This window comes from Herpailurus yagouaroundi, unplaced genomic scaffold, assembly GCF_014898765.1.
Source record: "Herpailurus yagouaroundi ecotype Mexico unplaced genomic scaffold, PumYag 182, whole genome shotgun sequence".
Lineage (NCBI taxonomy): Eukaryota > Metazoa > Chordata > Mammalia > Carnivora > Felidae > Herpailurus > Herpailurus yagouaroundi.
This window is the reverse complement of record NW_024412413.1, coordinates 54,337,621-54,354,696: the sequence shown is the minus strand read 5'-3', so window position 1 is coordinate 54,354,696 and position 17,076 is coordinate 54,337,621. Positions and strand designations below refer to the sequence as shown.

General features: G+C 35.5%; 1 protein-coding gene across 1 annotated transcript in view; it reads left to right on the top strand.

The window, feature by feature from the left end:
• MON2 (MON2 regulator of endosome-to-Golgi trafficking) overlaps positions 1-17,076 on the top strand; it is a 117,956-nt gene that overhangs the window by 35,103 nt on the left and 65,777 nt on the right. The window contains exons 8-11 of the mRNA XM_040490429.1: positions 1,652-1,846; positions 11,879-12,003; positions 12,427-12,563; positions 14,926-15,079. Coding sequence (XP_040346363.1) covers positions 1,652-1,846; positions 11,879-12,003; positions 12,427-12,563; positions 14,926-15,079 — 611 coding nt within the window. The remainder of the gene's footprint in view (positions 1-1,651; positions 1,847-11,878; positions 12,004-12,426; positions 12,564-14,925; positions 15,080-17,076) is intronic.

Below are 17,076 nucleotides of genomic sequence, written 5' to 3'. Positions count from 1 at the left end.
GTTGAGTAGTGAGTGGAAAAAGTGTGAATAGATAAAACTTTAAAGAGTTGTCTATAATATTTATCAATTAACCAGTATATAAATTTAGTTAGTGAAGTATGAAAATGTACTTTGGTATGCTTTTCATTTTGGCAGTCAAAGAAACTAATTATCGATAGGACAGTAGAATTTCAAATCACTTAACTCTAAAGATCCCATTTTGGGGGACAAAGAATTAAAAAGTACATTAAAATGTGTATAAAAGTCTAGAAGAATATGCATTCGGAAGTTAGCAGTGATCAGTAGCGTTTCTCCAGGAAGTTAATATTAGGCAAGGCTTTTATTTTTATCTTTTCACTTACCGGTATTTTTTCATTTTTTTTTTTCCTCTGATGAATCGGATTCTAATAAGGAGACATTTAAAAAATCTTAATTCTGAACAAATAAACTGCTCTGTACCTTATTTGTTCCCTTTTCTGTAAGATTAAAAGATTAGATTGGATGATTTCTATTATTGTGCCTTGTTCTCAGCCTCAGTGGTATTTGGATGAATAAAAAAACAAAATAATGTATATTTGAGGTTAGGCATTAGTTGTGCACTGGACTTTATATTATCAGTAAAATGGGACTATTTTGGGCTAATATAGGCAGGAAATGAATAGGTTAAGGAAGGTTTTTTGCATGACATGATATGACTATAAGTAAATTTTAAGAATCCTTTGCAAGATTTCCCCGACTAAAACAATTGTGGGGGGTGTCTGGGTAGCTCAGTCAGAGGATCATGAGACTCTTGATCTTGGGGTCATTAGTTCAAGTTCTAGGCTGAGTGTAGAGATTACTTAAATAAATAAAACTTTAAGAAATAAAATAAAATAATTATGCTTGTTTGTCATTGCATTTTTAAAAATCAGCTTATTGTGTTCTGTTCAAGCAGTCTAAGAAGAACAAAATATTAAGTTAATTCTTAAATCTTCCATACATGAATGGAATTGTTATCTTGGCAAAATAAAATTAGTGAATTATATAACATATTTTGTTAAACTGGTGTTCTTTCGGGGCGCCTGGGTGGCGCAGTCGGTTAAGCGTCCGACTTCAGCCAGGTCACGATCTCACAGTCCGTGAGTTCGAGCCCCGCGTCAGGCTCTGGGCTGATGGCTCAGAGCCTGGAGCCTGTTTCCGATTCTGTGTCTCCCTCTCTCTCTGACCCTCCCCCGTTCATGCTCTGTCTCTCTCTGTCCCAAAAATAAATAAACGTTGAAAAAAAAAAAACAAAAAACTGGTGTTCTTTCAGCTGCCTATTTTAAATGCCTTAGCTATTTGTGTAATCTGTTTTCTTCTGTTCTTTATGTTTTTAATTGATAGTGTTCCAGCAAAATTAAAATTCCTAATAATAAACCACTTAATTCCAATTCATTAGATTCCTTTTTAAATTAGATTCTTTTTAAACTTTGAAATAACGATGAACAGTTTGATCTTACACTCTCAAAGAGCAGCACTAATTTCATACTTGTGTGTCAACTAGAGTAATAAACTAAACATATAATAAAGCTAAATTATTCATACTGGTTATTAAGGTTTATTTGCTAGTACATATGTTTGAAAAGTAGTAAGTAAAAAGTAAAAATAATAAGTACCAATTAAGTTAATTTTTTTTTTTTGTCTTTGCATATAGCACCAAGAGTTTAGTTTCCTTCTCAAAGAAAGGGTGTGTCCTCTTGTGATAAAACTCTTTTCTCCAAATATAAAGTTCAGACAAGGTTCCAGCTCTTCATCTTCTCCAGCACCAGTTGAAAAACCGTATTTTCCTATCTGCATGCGTTTGCTGAGAGTAGTATCTGTTCTGATTAAGCAATTTTACAGTCTTTTGGTAAGTGCTAATTTTCATCCATGTTTGTATGTGTAATTGCACGCAGTGCTCTTTTTAAATGATAATTTATTACAGTGCTTTCAGCCTTTTCACTTCAGAATTTTTTAGGTATTGATAGGTATTCTCCTAGTTACTCTAATAAGGGTTTATGCTGTCCTTTCTTAAATCTTGCTTATTTTTAATGTATGTCAAGTAGAGTCATGGACTATTATCTGAAGGCAGCATAGAATTTGTGGCTGGGGAATTTAGCTTCTTAGCTAATTATCAATACCTCATTTGAAGTATAATTAAAATTATAGTATCTTCAATTAATGCTACTTTCATTTATACTATTTTATGTATCTTAACAGATTAAAGCAAAGAAGTTAAAAATTTGGTGAACTCTAGGATGAATAATCAACTATTGGCTTCTAGTCCAGTATTATATTTATTTTGCATAAATTTATGAATTTGTGATATTCCTGATCACAATACATCAATGTATCAATATTTCTCAGAGAAAATGATGTATTATATTTCTTTTTAATTTTATATTAAGTCAAATCCAGCATTGTACTTTTTTTAAGCTTGTATACTTAATTTTAATTAACAGGAATAATTGGTTATTGATCATTGTGGAATAGTAAACTGTATAAAATTATAATACTTCTAATACTGTGAGCATTTGATGTACTAAATATTAGAGATAGCCAACAACTTCACAAACTAGTAGATAATAGTTTATACTAAATTCTGTGGAGAGCTTTTTAAAATAAAGGGCTTTTTTAAAAATTATTTAGGATAAAGATGTTATACATTTTCTTTTCATATTCCAAATCCATTTATGCAAAGTGCATTCAGAAATAATCTTCATAAGCACTGTAGTTATAATTATTTCTGGCCACAAAAGGTATATGTATAATATACATTGATGTATTTAATGCATTGTATAGAGATTACTGTAGGAAATCAAATCACTTCAAAAGTGTTGCTGTTTATTAGGGAAAAAGTTAAGTTATCAGAGTTAGGTGCCAAAGGTTTAAGAGTCTTTTGGTACACCCATTATTATTGGCTTGGATTTTTTCTCTTCTACCCATGTTAATAACATATAATTGAACATTTAGGTATGTGAGTTTATGAACTTACTTTAGTTCATAGCTCCATCTTTCTCTGTAGGGTTTAATTTTTTAAAAATTACAGTCAGTGTTCCTCCCAACATGCATGGTATTTGATATAATTTCCAGTAATTATTTTTAATTGAAAAAATAAGACTTTTTTGTCTAATTATATACAGTTGAAATGGAGGGAAATTCTGTGAATCTTTACATTGATTAACTTTTGGAGGTTTTGAAAGGTCTCCTGTCACTTGTTGAAAATAAATGCAAAGTTGCTTAATTTCTCCAAAGATGGAGAGCTTTTATCTGGCAGTTGTCATATTTTCTTAATTGTATTTATTTATAGTCCGTTTCAATCTACAAAGAAACTTTTTTATTGCATGTTTTTTTATTTTGAGAGAGAGAGAAAACATGAGCGGGAGAGGGTCAGAGAGAGAGGAAGAGAAAGAATTCCAAGCAGGCTCTGTGCTGTCAGCATAGAGCTTGACACATGGCTCAGTCTCATGAAATGAATTTCTCACGATTTCTCACGAAATCAACACTCGGACACTTACCTGACTGAGCCACCCAGGCACCCTGGTCCACAAAGAAACTTAAAAAAAATTTTTTTTGTTAACATTTATTCATTTTGAGAGACAGAACAGAGCCTGAGTGGGGGAGGGGCAGAGAGAGAAGGAGACACAGAATCTGAAGCAGGCTCCAGGCTCTGAGCTGTCAGCACAGAGCCTGACGTGGGGCTCAAACTCACTACAAGATCATGACCTGAGCCGAAGTTGGACACTCAACTGACTAAGCCACCCAGGAGTCCCTGCAAAGAAAGTTTTTAAAATTGTAAACCAGAGTGACATCAGCAAAATGTTGGAAGATGAGGGTTCAAGCCCTCTGTCCCTCAGAGAGACACCAACTTAACAGTACATAATTACCTCTGTGACAACTTCGGAAACCAGTTGAGAGGTTATAGCACCATAGGCAAATGGAAGGCCAAACAGTGAGGTTCATTACAGTGGGTAGGAAAGCTCATGGCCCTTAACTGCATACCTCACTCCACTCCTTACACATCTCAGCATGGTGTGATCAGGAGAAAACTGCCAACCTATGGCTTCTCCTTTAGATGGGCAAAAGATAAAATGCGCATCTAACATTCTGACTTTTTTGGGGTACTGTCCACCTAGTTTCTGTCTCACCTGATTCTTGGAACACTGACAGGCAGCACATTTGGGCCTGCTAGGCACCAAGGCAAACCTGTTGCTTGCCCAGAGAGGCATAGTACTGCAGACATACACCAGGGGGAACTTCTCAATAGAAACAAGTAAGTGTCTTCTGCTGGGAAATTATACACACAAGCCCAGAGGAAACACATTGACAGAAGAGGTTTGAGAGGTTTCCAGGCTGATTGGTGAAGTTCTTTCCTTGTACAAAGCCAGTCCATAAAGACTAAAAGAGTTGACTTTTTCAACAACAACAACAACAAAATAAGGCATACAGAGAAACAGGGAAATATGGCTCGGTTAAAAGAACAAAATTAATCTCCAGATACTAACCATAAAGAAATGAAAGTCACTATAACCATCGTAAAGATCTGAATGAGCTAAAAGAGAATACAGACAACTAAATGAAATCAAGAAAATGGTATATGAATAAAATGAGAATATCAATAAAGAGGTAGAAACTATAAAGGAGAACAAAACAAAAATTCTAAAGAAGTATATGGTAATTCTGAATTGAAAAATTCATAGAAGGGGTCAACAGTAGACTAGATCAAGCAGAAGAAAGAATCCACAAACTTGAAGACAATTTATTGGCAATTACCAGGTCAGAGGAACAAAAACATAAAAAGCAAGAAGAGCTTCTAGCAGACTTCTGGCATATCATACAGCAGACCAAGATATGCATGTCTAGGAAAAGCACACTGGGTTATGCTCCTACACTCACAACACCTTGGATATCAGATGTATGGATTTTTTCCCACATCAGCCAATTCTCTGACAGCCAGATACTGTACGTTGAGTTCAACTCTGACACTAGACAGAGTTAGTACAGATCCTGTAGTTAAGGGCTCAGTTCCACAAGACTCCCCTGTTGCAGATGCCAGTTGCAAGTAGTACATTGCCTGGTTATCCACAGATTCTAAGTTGGCTGTAAATGGGAAGTTCCCACAACCTCCTCTTTGGGTTTGATCATTTGTCAAAGTGGTTCACAGAACCTAGGAAAACAGTTTACTTACTATTGCTTATTTATTACAAAGGATATTTTAAAGGATAGCTATGAACAGATTCATGAAAAGAACAGGCACATGAAAAGATTCATAGGGTGAGGTCTGGAAAGGTCCCAAGAGCAGGAGCTTCTGTCCCCATGCAGTTGGGGAATGTCACCCTCTTGGCACATAGATGTATTCACCAACCTGGAAGCTTCCTAAACTCCATACTTTTAGGATTTTTATGGAGGTTTCATCATGTCAGCATGATTGATTATTAACTCAATTTCTACCAATCTTCCCTCTCCAGAGTATGAGAGGTGAGGCTGAAAGTCTCAAGCTTCTAATTATGATTATTTTTTCTGGTATCCAGCCCCTATCCTGCAATCCATTGAGGGTTGCCTCATTTGAATGAAAGAATCACATGGGAAATTTCAGGAGACTTAAAACTCTGTGTCAGATGCTCCTATCACTCAGGAAATTATGAGAATTGTAGGAGCTCTGTGTCAGGAACCAGGAGCAGGGACCAATATATATATTTCTTATTACTTCACAATACATTATTGGAGTCACGGATGAGGAAAGCAAGGGGCAGAGAGCCAGTTTGAAGAAGTAATGGCCCAAACCTTCCCAAATTTGAAGAAGGAAAGGGACATACAAATTCATGAAGCTCAGAGAATTACAACTAGGATTTATCTAAAGAGAACTATACCAAGACATGTTATAATTAAGCTGTTAAAAGTTTCAGAGAATCTTTAAAGTAGCAAAACAAAAGCAACTCATCATGTTCAAGGGAGTGCTCATAAGACTCAGTAGATTTCTCAGCAGAAATCTTGCAGGCCAGAAGGGAGTGGGATGATGTATTCAAAGTATTGAAAGAAAAAAAAACCTGCCAGCCACAAATACTATACCCAGCAAAACTTTCCTTTAATAATGAAAGAGAAATTAAGACTTTCTCAGGTAAACAAAAGCTGGTAGAGTTCACCTATGACAAGGCCAAATATCTATCACTCCCCTACTTATTTTCCTAAGTATTATCAGAGTTATCTTAGGAAGACTGCTCTAAAATGCTGGTTTAACTACATTAAATTAAGATAAAAGTATAGGAAGCAGAGATATTCTTCCTTTTCCTTTTCATATCCACTCATCAGTCATAGAACACCAAATCTTCTACTCTCATAATAATGCATAATGCTATAAAAAACTTTTATATTCTTATAAAAAAAAGTCACCTTGGTGCTTACTTGTATCCCCTCAAAACTAGTATTTTGAAGTCCTAACCCCTAATGTGATAGTGTTTGGAGATGGAATCTTTGGGAGATAATTAAGTTTAGATGAGGTCATGCTGTAGGGCCATGATGATGGAGTTAATGACCTTATAAGAAGACACACTAGAAAGCTTTCTTGCTCTTTCTCTCTCTTTCTGCCATGGGAGAACACAGTGATAAAGCAGCTGCTTGTGAGTTAGGAAGAGCAGTCTGATGCAAATCTCACCTTGCTGGCACCCTGATCTTAGACTTCTCGCATCCAGAACTGTGATAAATAGATTTCTGTTATTTAAGCCACCCAGTCTGTGGTATTTTGGTATGGTATCTCAGCAGACTAAGAACTTAGTTTCTGTCCACCACTTTTAGTATATAGCATTTCATCCAGTGACTTCTTAAGAGATACAGATACCTCATTCCTCAGTAATTTTGGTTTGGGATGAAATTGCTGTTTTTGAGTGCATGTATTTCAGACACTATACAAAGTGCTTTACATATATTCACTTAGACTTTACTACAGCTGAAAAAATAAGGCTCAGGATATTTATGTAAAATGCCTGAGATTATACTTTATAAGCACAGAGTTGGGATGTTAACTCATTCTTTTAGACCCCAAAATCCTCGCTTTTAATCCCAGTGCTTTTTACTACTTCTCTGTTTTCTTAGTTCTTATTTCTTTTCTCTCCAAGGCTGTTTAGTGTCACATTTTTCATACTGTTACCATACCATTCTCCATATTTTGACCTTAATCTCTTTGACTTGGGTGGAGGATAAAAGGGGAAGATAAGTAACAGTGTCACCAGCTACTGGAAAGATTGAATATTACTACCTAAAGGTGGTAGAGAAAGGCCTACTTCCGTGTACTTCACTCCTTGGGGGTAATGACCAACTGGTAAAACTTACCTTACTGTGTTTGTAAAGGCAAATTCATCTTCAGATGATTTAAAATATTAATTCCACACTGTTAGATTTTGTAATATTGGCACTTTTCATTATGAGCAAGTTCAGACATTCTACAGCTTCTCCAAGGGCAAAAGTTAAAGGTATGATACTTGTGGAGTAAGATATGTAATTTATGTGCAATGCTTCTCTCTCATTTCTTTGTGTTTTCTTTATTTAAACATGGAAATTATACATCTAGGAGACATACTGGAGTAGTAATTCTTACACTTTTTAGTCTTTGGATCTCTTTATGCTTCTAGGAAAATATTGACCTTTTGTTTATGTGGATTTTTTCTATCATTTATTGTACTAAAAATTAAGTCAGATCATACTGAACCCACTCATGTTAACATAAAACTCATTATTTTTCCAAGAGGAAAACAAAGATATTTTTTGCAAATCTCCTTAATGTCTAGCTTAATAGAAGATAACTGGATTTTCTTATCTTTTTTCATTCTATTGTGACGTGTTGTTTTGGTTGAAGCATATGAAGAAAATCTGTCTTGTCAAAGACATGTAGTTGGAAAAGGCAGAATTGTCTTCATGGATATTAAATCTATCTTAATAGTGGATATTCCTCTTTGCTACTACACCAGACTGGACCAAGTGACAGTTTCTTAAAGGTGTAGTATTGAAACCATAGTAATGACATTTTCATACTCGGTTACATTAAAATTCATTGATTCATCTTGTGCTCTGATTGTATCTTTTATCCATACATGATTTTGTAATATCATGTATTTTAATTATGCAGATAATCCAAATGTCAACATTTTATACATTACCAGAAATCACTTTTGTTAATCACCAACCATTTATCAGATAAATCTGTTATCAAGAAGTTGTCAAGGTCACAGTGGTAGATAATAAATTTTCTAAAATACTTACTTTTGCTTGAAAGCTTAAATCTTCTTGTTGGCAACAAATACTGTTATTTGTTTCCCTTACAGCTACAAGCTTACTTTGTTCATTTTTTTATTAAGTGTCTGCAATGTACACAAGTCTAAAAAGTCGTAATTTACCATTTGCTTTTTCAGTTAAAATGGTGTTCCTTAGGGGGAAAAAAGTGACTAGATCAGTTCTTAACTATGTTTTTCCCCAGACAACCATTGTACTTTGATACGTAGAAAAACTGCTTCATATATATTCTCATTTTGTCACGCAGAAAATTAAAAAGACAGACACTTACAGGTCAAATTTAATAAAATTAATAATTTGTATTTTATTTTTTATTTATGCTTATTTTTATTTACTTATTTTCATTGTGGTTGTTTAGTGAAACAGACCTTTTTAAAACAAAATTGTGTGTGGGAATGAAAAATACAATGATACTAGTGCAGTTTGGTGCTACTGCCTTGATTCGTGCTAAAGCGCCAGCTGTTATACCCACCATTGCTTTCGTATCATCAGTGCAAATGTCAATACACTAAAAATGGCAAGTAATATCTTAGTATTACTATAAAAATAATTGTGACCTCATTTTGACCCCACTTTGGGGAATCACTTAACTAGGGAATCTGTTCTCCTTCAGTATTCACCAGTTTATTTTGTTGTATCAAGTAGCTCAGGGGTGGAAATACCTAACATTCAAAGGTTAGTTCTGTTAATATATCTAGAGTGATAGAGTGACTGGAGGAAATTGGAATGCCCTGGTCATTCAGGAAGAGATATAATATAGCAGGTATACTATATTCTTTCTCTTTTCTATCATCTGAGCTAGATGCTTCTCTGTCCTCTGAATCATTTATGCTTTGTGTCCAGATATCTTTTTTAGGAAGATAGTTTAAGGGATTTGTGAAACTTAGCTTATAAGTTGGTAGCATATCTCTTTTCTACCTTTGACTCACTGCTTTTAAAAAGGAATTAATGGGGCTATTTTGACTTACCCAACCTAATTTTCTACTGCTTCACATACATGTCTCCAACAAAGGATCTTAGCACTACAAATTCATTAGCCAAAAGGTTGTTTACTCTTATCAGCCTTTGAGAAATAGACTCCTACATTTATAGTCTATCAGATTGTCTTTGTTGTGTCCTAAGTCAACAGTTACTTTATTATGTACATAGTTCCTTATCAGAAATCCATGTGCTACTGTGATTAAAATTTCTACCAGAATGAATGATTAATCTTAAGCATCAGTTGTCTCTTGACTACTATCCAGTACCAAAGGACTGTAGGAATTCAGAAACATTCATCACTCTTCATGCTAGTATAATGGAGTTTATGAGGTATCTTCATGTCATATTAGGCCAATTAGACTTAGGCCATAGAAACCATTCTTTTAAATATTCTTTTTTAAAAAATTTTTTAATGTTTGTCTTGGAGAGGCAAAGTATGGGCAAGGGAGGGGAGAGAGAGAGGGAGTCACAGAATCCGAAGCAGGCTTCAGGCTCTGAGCTATCAGCACAGAGCCCGACGTGAGGCTCGAACCCAAGAACCGTAAGATCATGACCTGAGCTGAAGTTGGATGCTCAACTGACTGAGCCACCCAGGTGCCCCTCATAGATGCCATTCTTAATACACGTTTCCCTGTGAGTGCAGCTTCTTGGGAAAAAGGCTTAATAAATTCACAGCAGGAGCTCTCCATTGATGTCCTTGAGAACAATGCAGTGACCTCAACACTAGTTCTCTGATCAGACTTTCACACTTGGCAAGGAGGAAGGAAAGGAGACCAAAGTTCCAGACCTCAGGAGAGAGGCTCTCATTTACCCAAATTACAAGGTTGTAGTGGCTGTAGTATAAGTTGTTTGATTTGCTTTTTTTTTTTTAAGATTACAAATTAAAGCCTTTGAATTTTTGTATCTTTTGTATGTTACAATATATTCCTTAAAGCCTTTGAATTTTTGTATGTTACGATATATTCAGATAGTAATTTTTATGAAATAAGTACTAAAATAATACAGGTCTCTAGGTATTGTTATGTACATAGTACTATTCATACATGATTTTTCAGCTGACAGAATGTGCTGTAGTCCTCTTACAGGAGAGGAACTGATATACTCTTCAAGGCAAGTTTTATAATAATATTTCTTTTGGCTGTGATATAATGTTTTTGAGAGCCTTTGTTTTCTGGCCTCAAAACCTGGCTTATGAGCCTTCAATTGTACTACCACATTTATATTTCACTTTTATTCTAAAAGAGGTAGTGCGCGTTTGGAGGACCCACTAATGTTAAAACTCTGTTGTAGATAACAACTTGCATAGTGAGTCACCAGCATGATTCTTTATCAGTTCTTTACTAAAAGGGATCATTTGTTTAGGAAAAAATGTGCTCCGTATTTGCATGGCACTTTATCATATTTACGAGACGTTTTTATTTTTACAATTTTCTCATTTGACTTCTCCGGAAGATGAGATGCTTTTATCCTTTATTTATAAGGTTATGTAACTTGTCATCCACTCTGTTGGATAAAGCTGAGCCCATCTGATTTCTCATCTAATGCTTTTTAACAGTATCATGTTTAGGACAGTGATAAGCCTCTGTTTTAGGACTTCCCCAATCATAGCAATCCAAGAACCAAGTTTTTAATTATCCCTCCTGCTTTATCTTCATGATTATGTCCTAGTTTTAAGCATCCAGTTAACAGTACTGTAAGACATTAGAAGATACCAGCTGCTAAGACTTTGGGCTAACATCCTGATGACTGCTATATTTCTGAAATTTCTTACCCCACATGATGCTTACTCATTTCAGGGTACCCCCAGCTAACTCATCCAGTAATGTGCTGCACTTGGTATAAAGGGAGACTTCAGTTTGGCCTACTAACCACAATGTCAGGTTCTTACCTCACAAGGATCCTGCTGTGCCCTCAGTTAATGTGTAACATTAAGAAGTAATCTATTAACTTTTGAAAAAACTGGTTACTTTTTTTTGTTCATTTATTCATCTACCACACATTTAGTGTGTAATGTTGAGAATGTGCTCTAAACATTTTTATTTACAAAGAGCTTGCAGAAGAGATGATTTATATTAACAGTAATGATAACGGATATTTATAAAGAAAGGGAAACTATGTACCAGGCCTCATTCTAAGTACTTTATATCTTATACTTGCTAACTGCTATGGATTCCTTTTTGTTTTTCCCTAGAAAATATACACTAAACATGCTTACGTTTATTGCCTCTTTGTTTAAGCAGCACAAGAACGTATGGAAAAGCTTGTGGTATTATTAAAGAGTAGAATATACATCCTACCAGCAGTTTACATGATATGTGTGCTACCTGGCAGCAGTGAGGATGGTGTGATGGTGCATAGTGCTTTCTAAAGAATGAGGATAAAAGATTGACCATGTGAGCAGATGACTAGTGTGTGTTTTCAGAGATGTATTTAGAGAGAGACTGATTATTTTTACTGTTAGCTTTTCCCTTATATAACTGCTCTTCCCTTCCTTTTCTCTACTCCCCATTAAGAATTGTAATTTATTTAAAGTTAGAAGATTTTATTGATTTTTCCATAAACTAAGAACAAGAGTGTATTTTATAAATTCTTATCTTAGATTTAAAGAAATATTATTAAAAAATCTTATACTTTTTAGGTAACTGAATGTGAGATATTTCTGTCACTTCTGGTGAAATTTCTGGATGCAGATAAACCACAGTGGCTACGAGCTGTTGCAGTAGAATCTATACACAGACTCTGTGTGCAGCCTCAGCTATTAAGGTAGAACCTCAGCAGTATTTAGTTAAATAGGTTAATGTTTGTGCTAGTAGGAAGACTTTTAAGTATTCCCAAACGTTAGTGATTTCTAAACAAAGAAAACTGTGTATTGTATGTATATAGAGGGGTAGGGGTGTGAGTGTGGAAAACAACTGAGAAGTGGGCAAAAAACATGGGTAGTAATTGCCATCCGTCCAAATTACTGGTTAATACAGCCAAGAAAAATTTTTTTGGAACATTGACCTCAGTCTCAACCTTTGTACTAACTTAGTAGAATAACTCAGGTGTGATGAAGTTTTAAGTATAGCATTCAGACTGACAAATCAAAATTACTTGCTATTAAAAAATGTTAATATATTCAAATATTTTTCCTAGAAACATTTTATTAAACATTTTATTTTATTTTATTTAAAAATTATTTTACAGGTCATTTTGTCAGTCCTATGATATGAAACAGCATTCTACCAAGGTTTTTCGTGATATTGTAAATGCCCTGGGATCTTTTATCCAGTCATTGTTTCTTGTCCCTCCTACTGGAAATCCTGCTACAACAAACCAAGCTGGTAAAGGCTAATTCATATTTTGTTTTTTATATTCTGCCACGATTTACAATATGCACTATTCTGAGAGGGTATTTCATAGAAATTTTGTGAATAGAGAAATTTGAATTACCTAAATGTGTTGATAGTAAAGACTTTCACTTAAAGAATATTCAATCTCGGGGCACCTGGGTGGCTCAGTTGGTTAAGTGCCCAACTTTGGCTCAGGTCATGATCTCATGGTTTGTGGGTTTGAGCCCTGCATTGGGCTGTGTGCTGACAGTTGAGAGCCTGGAACCTGCTTGGGATTCTGTGTCTCTCTCTAACCCTCTCCCACTCATGCTCTGTCTCTCTCAAAAATAAAATAAACATTAAAAAAAGTTTAAAAAAAAAAGGAATATTCAGTCTTATTGAGGCAATTGTGTTTCTTTCTTTCTTTTTTCTTTTTTTTAAGCTTATTCATTTATTTTGGGGGGTGGGGGATAGAGAGAGTCAGAATCAGGCTGTGCCTCATCAGCACAGAACCCAGCATGGGGCTTAAAGTCATGAACCAGAGATCACACCCAGAGCCAAAACCAAGAGTCGATGCTTAACCGACTGAGCCACCCATGCACCCGTATTTCTTTCTTTCTTTTTGTTTAATGTTTATTTATTTGAGAGAGAGAGAGAGAGAGAGAGAGAGAGAGAGAGAGAGAGAGAGAACGAGCATGTGCATCAACAGGGGAGGGGCAGAGAGGGAGAGAGAGAATCCCAGGCACACTCCATGCTGTCAACCCAGAGCCCAACTTGGGGTTTGATTCCACAAACCGTGAGATCATTACTTAAGCCAAAATCAAGAGTTGGACACTTAACTGGCTGAGCCATTCAGGAGCCCTGTGTTTCTTTCTTTCCAGAATATGTTTCTTTCTCTGGTATACTTTCAGTTTCTCTAATCACATAAGAATAAGACTTTAGATGTTTACCTTCATTTTAAAAGAGTCTTCATTTTGTGCCTCTCTTTAAAAAGAGTCTGGGCGTGCCTGGGTGGCTCAGTCGGTTAAGTGGCCGACTTCGGCTCAGGTCATGATCTCGCGGTCCGTGAGTTCGAGCCCCGCCTCAGGCTCTGTGCTGACAGCTCAGCCTGGAGCCTGTTTCAGATTCTGTGTCTCCCTCTCTCTGACCCTCCCTGTTCATGCTCTGTCTCTTCCTGTCTCAAAAATAAATAAACCGAGGGGCACCTGGGTGGCTCAGTCAGTTGAGCAACTGACTTCGGCTCAGGTCATGATCTTGCGGTCCGTGAGTTCGAGCCTCGTGTCGGGCTCTGTGCTGACAGCTCAGAGCCTGGAGTCTGTTTTGGATTCTGTGTCTCCCTCTCTCTCTGACCCTCCCCTGTTCATGCTCTGTCTCTCTCTGTCTCAAAAATAAATAAACGTTAAAAAATTTTAAATAAATAAACAAACAAATAAATAAAATAAAACGTTAAAAAATTAAAATAATAAATAAATAAACAAACAAATAAATAAATAAAGAGTCTGGTTCACCATCTTAGGAGGTCTGTTAGTCTTTCTTTTAACGAAATGGGTGAACTTGATTTAAGCTTGTTTGGAAATCAGTGTACAACTTCTAGTTTCTCTTTGCCTTCTTTATTTCCTACTTTTTACTCTCTGATTAATGGTTTTTTTAATTCATTATTTTCACCTGTGGTGAAAAGTGGTCTAACAGAAAGTATATTGTAAAGTTTGTCAGTAATTTTACTAATTAGTACTTTTTTTTTTTTTTTTTTTTTTTTTTTTATAAAAAGGGAAATGGTGGGGTATCTATCTGGTTGCTTAGGCAGTTAAGTGTCTGACTCTTGATTTCAGCTCAGGTCATGAGAGCCTGTGGTAAGCTCCATGCTGGGTGTGGAGCCAGCTTAAGATTCTCTCTCTTTCTCCCTCTGCCCCTCTTCCCTGCTCGTGCTCTCTCTCTCTAAAAAATAAAAAAGGAAATGGTGTTCTGGGAAGACAGAGAGACTCTCTAATAGCCATAACAGGATTGATAAACTTCATTTATTTGTGCAGTATCCATTCCTGTAGAACAAATTTAAAAAAAATTTTTTTTAGAACAGGAGTTGGGGAGAGTGGCACAGAGAGAGAGAGAGAGACTGAATCTTAAGTAGGAGAGAGAGAGAGAGAGACTGAATCTTAAGTAGGCTCCAGACTCAGCATGGAGCCTGATTCCAGGTTTGATCCCATGACCCTGGGATCATGACTGAACCAAAATCAAGAGTTGGATGCTCAATTAACTGAGCCACCCAGGTGCCCCTAGAACAAATTTTTTTTTTTTTAATTGAACAGATATTTTAATATCATTGATTTGTAATTAAGTAGTAAATTGGTATCTTTGTTTTCTTCTCCTTATCTAATAGGAAATAATAACTCAGGGGGCCCTGTCTCAACACCAGCTAACTCAGGAATGTTGGGGATTGGTGGAGGTGTTACTTTGCTACCAGCATTTGAATATAGAGGAACTTGGATACCTATTCTGACTATAACAGTACAAGGCAGTGCAAAAGCCACCTAGTAAGTAGTAGTAGCCTTATTTTATGATTGATGTTGTTGGGGATATTTTATCATAAAATGTTTCTCTCTGCATTATATTTTGAATTTAAGCCTACTAATTCTAATACAGTTTAGAACTAATTTTTTTGGCCATATTTTGAGATTTTTACTAAGGATTGGATTTTGTTTGTTTTCTTTTGTCTATTTGTAGACCTGTTAATAGCATTATGAAACAAAATGTGGTTTTTCTACCTGAGGACCTAGTCAGCTGTTTTATATGGCTTTTTGATTTAAGTATGTGACTTGATTTCAGACACTTTGGACTTAGGTCTTCTAATACTGACTTTACCAGCAGCAAATTCTTTAATTTTAAAAATCTCAGTTTCTTCACCTATAAAATGGGAGTAGTGATATATTTACCTTTCAGGATTCTCTAGGTAATAAAAGTTATTTTAACTGTTTAGCTAATTCCATTGTTAGGGTTTAACATACAGTACTTTTAGTTTAATTAATTTGAAGTGTTTAATGGATACCATATATGTTATTTGTATTATCATTAGTTATTTCAGTTTAACAAATATATAGTCGGCAGTGTATTGTTGATTTTTCTTAGGTTGAAGTGAACTACAGTGCTCCAGAGATAAAGCAGTTAATACCACATAGGTTTAATGCTGCAGCTGTTGTGAAGCAGTTATTTCATATATTTTGAATGCTTAGTATGTATAATTAAAATACTATTCTGATGACAGTAAATCAAAACTTAAGATTTGAAGCAGAGTCTCTGACTAGTTTGTTGGTTTGTTTGGTTATTTATTTATTCATTCATTAAAATTTGAGCATAGGGGCACCTGGGAGGCTCAGCCAGTTAAACGTCCGACTTTAGCTCAGTTCATGATCTCATGGTTTGTGAGTTCAAACCCTGTGTCAGGCTCTGTGCTGACAGCTCGGAGCCTGGAGCTTGCTTCAGCTTTTGTCTCCCTCTCTCTCTCTCCCTCCCCTGCTCACACTGTCTCTTTCTCTCTCTCTCTCTCTCTCTCTCTCTCAAGAATAAATAAACATTTTTTAAAAATGTGAGTATAGTACACATGTTACATTAGTTTCAGGTGTACAATATAATACAGTGATTTGACAAGTTTATGCATTATGTTGTGTTCATCACAAGTGTAGCTGCCATCTGACTCCTTACATCACTGTGACAATATCATTGACTCTATCCTTTATGCTGTGCCTTTTATTCTTGTAACTTATTCATTCTGTGACTAGAAGAACTGGAAGTCTGTGTCTCCCACACCCCTTTACTCATTTGCCCAACCTCCTTTTCTCTGACTAGTTTAAATGATAAATTTATATGGTGTGTCAGTCTACATTGTATGATCATGATATTTTGCTGTACAGCTTTATTTTGGCTAAAAGTGTAAAAGCATGGAGTCATAGAGGACTGAAATATTTAACTAAAATTCATTGTTATTCTTAGTCATTTAAAAGATAATGTTACCTAGTCTCTTATAAGCTTTTGCTTGCTATAAAGGCTAGTGGTGCAAGTATACTAGAGAATCAAATTTAAAAGAATCATATTTCTAGCACTGAAGGAGACAGTAATCTGATTCATTCACTTCCCCACCTCATTTTATAAGTTGAAAAAACCCCAACATGGAACTGCTGTTGGGTTCCATAAATTGCTGCCCGTATGGAACTTATGTATTAGTGAGTGAGATAGTCAATAAAGGCTCAAATAAACACGTAATATCACCTTGCTAGTGTTTAATTCTTTGAAGAAAAGACAAGTTAAGGGGATAGAGAGTGACCAAGGTGAAGATGGGGACAGAAATGATCTCTGAGGATAGAAGATTGAACAGATACATAACTAAAGGGAGAGAGTGAGTGCTTGAGGAAGAAAAATCAAACCAAATGACAAAAGAGTAATTACTTGGCAAAGTTGTAATAATTGCTTTTTTATTAATAAAATGGAAGTCAGAAACCAATGGTCTAATTTTCCTTCCTTCCTTCCTTCCTTCCTT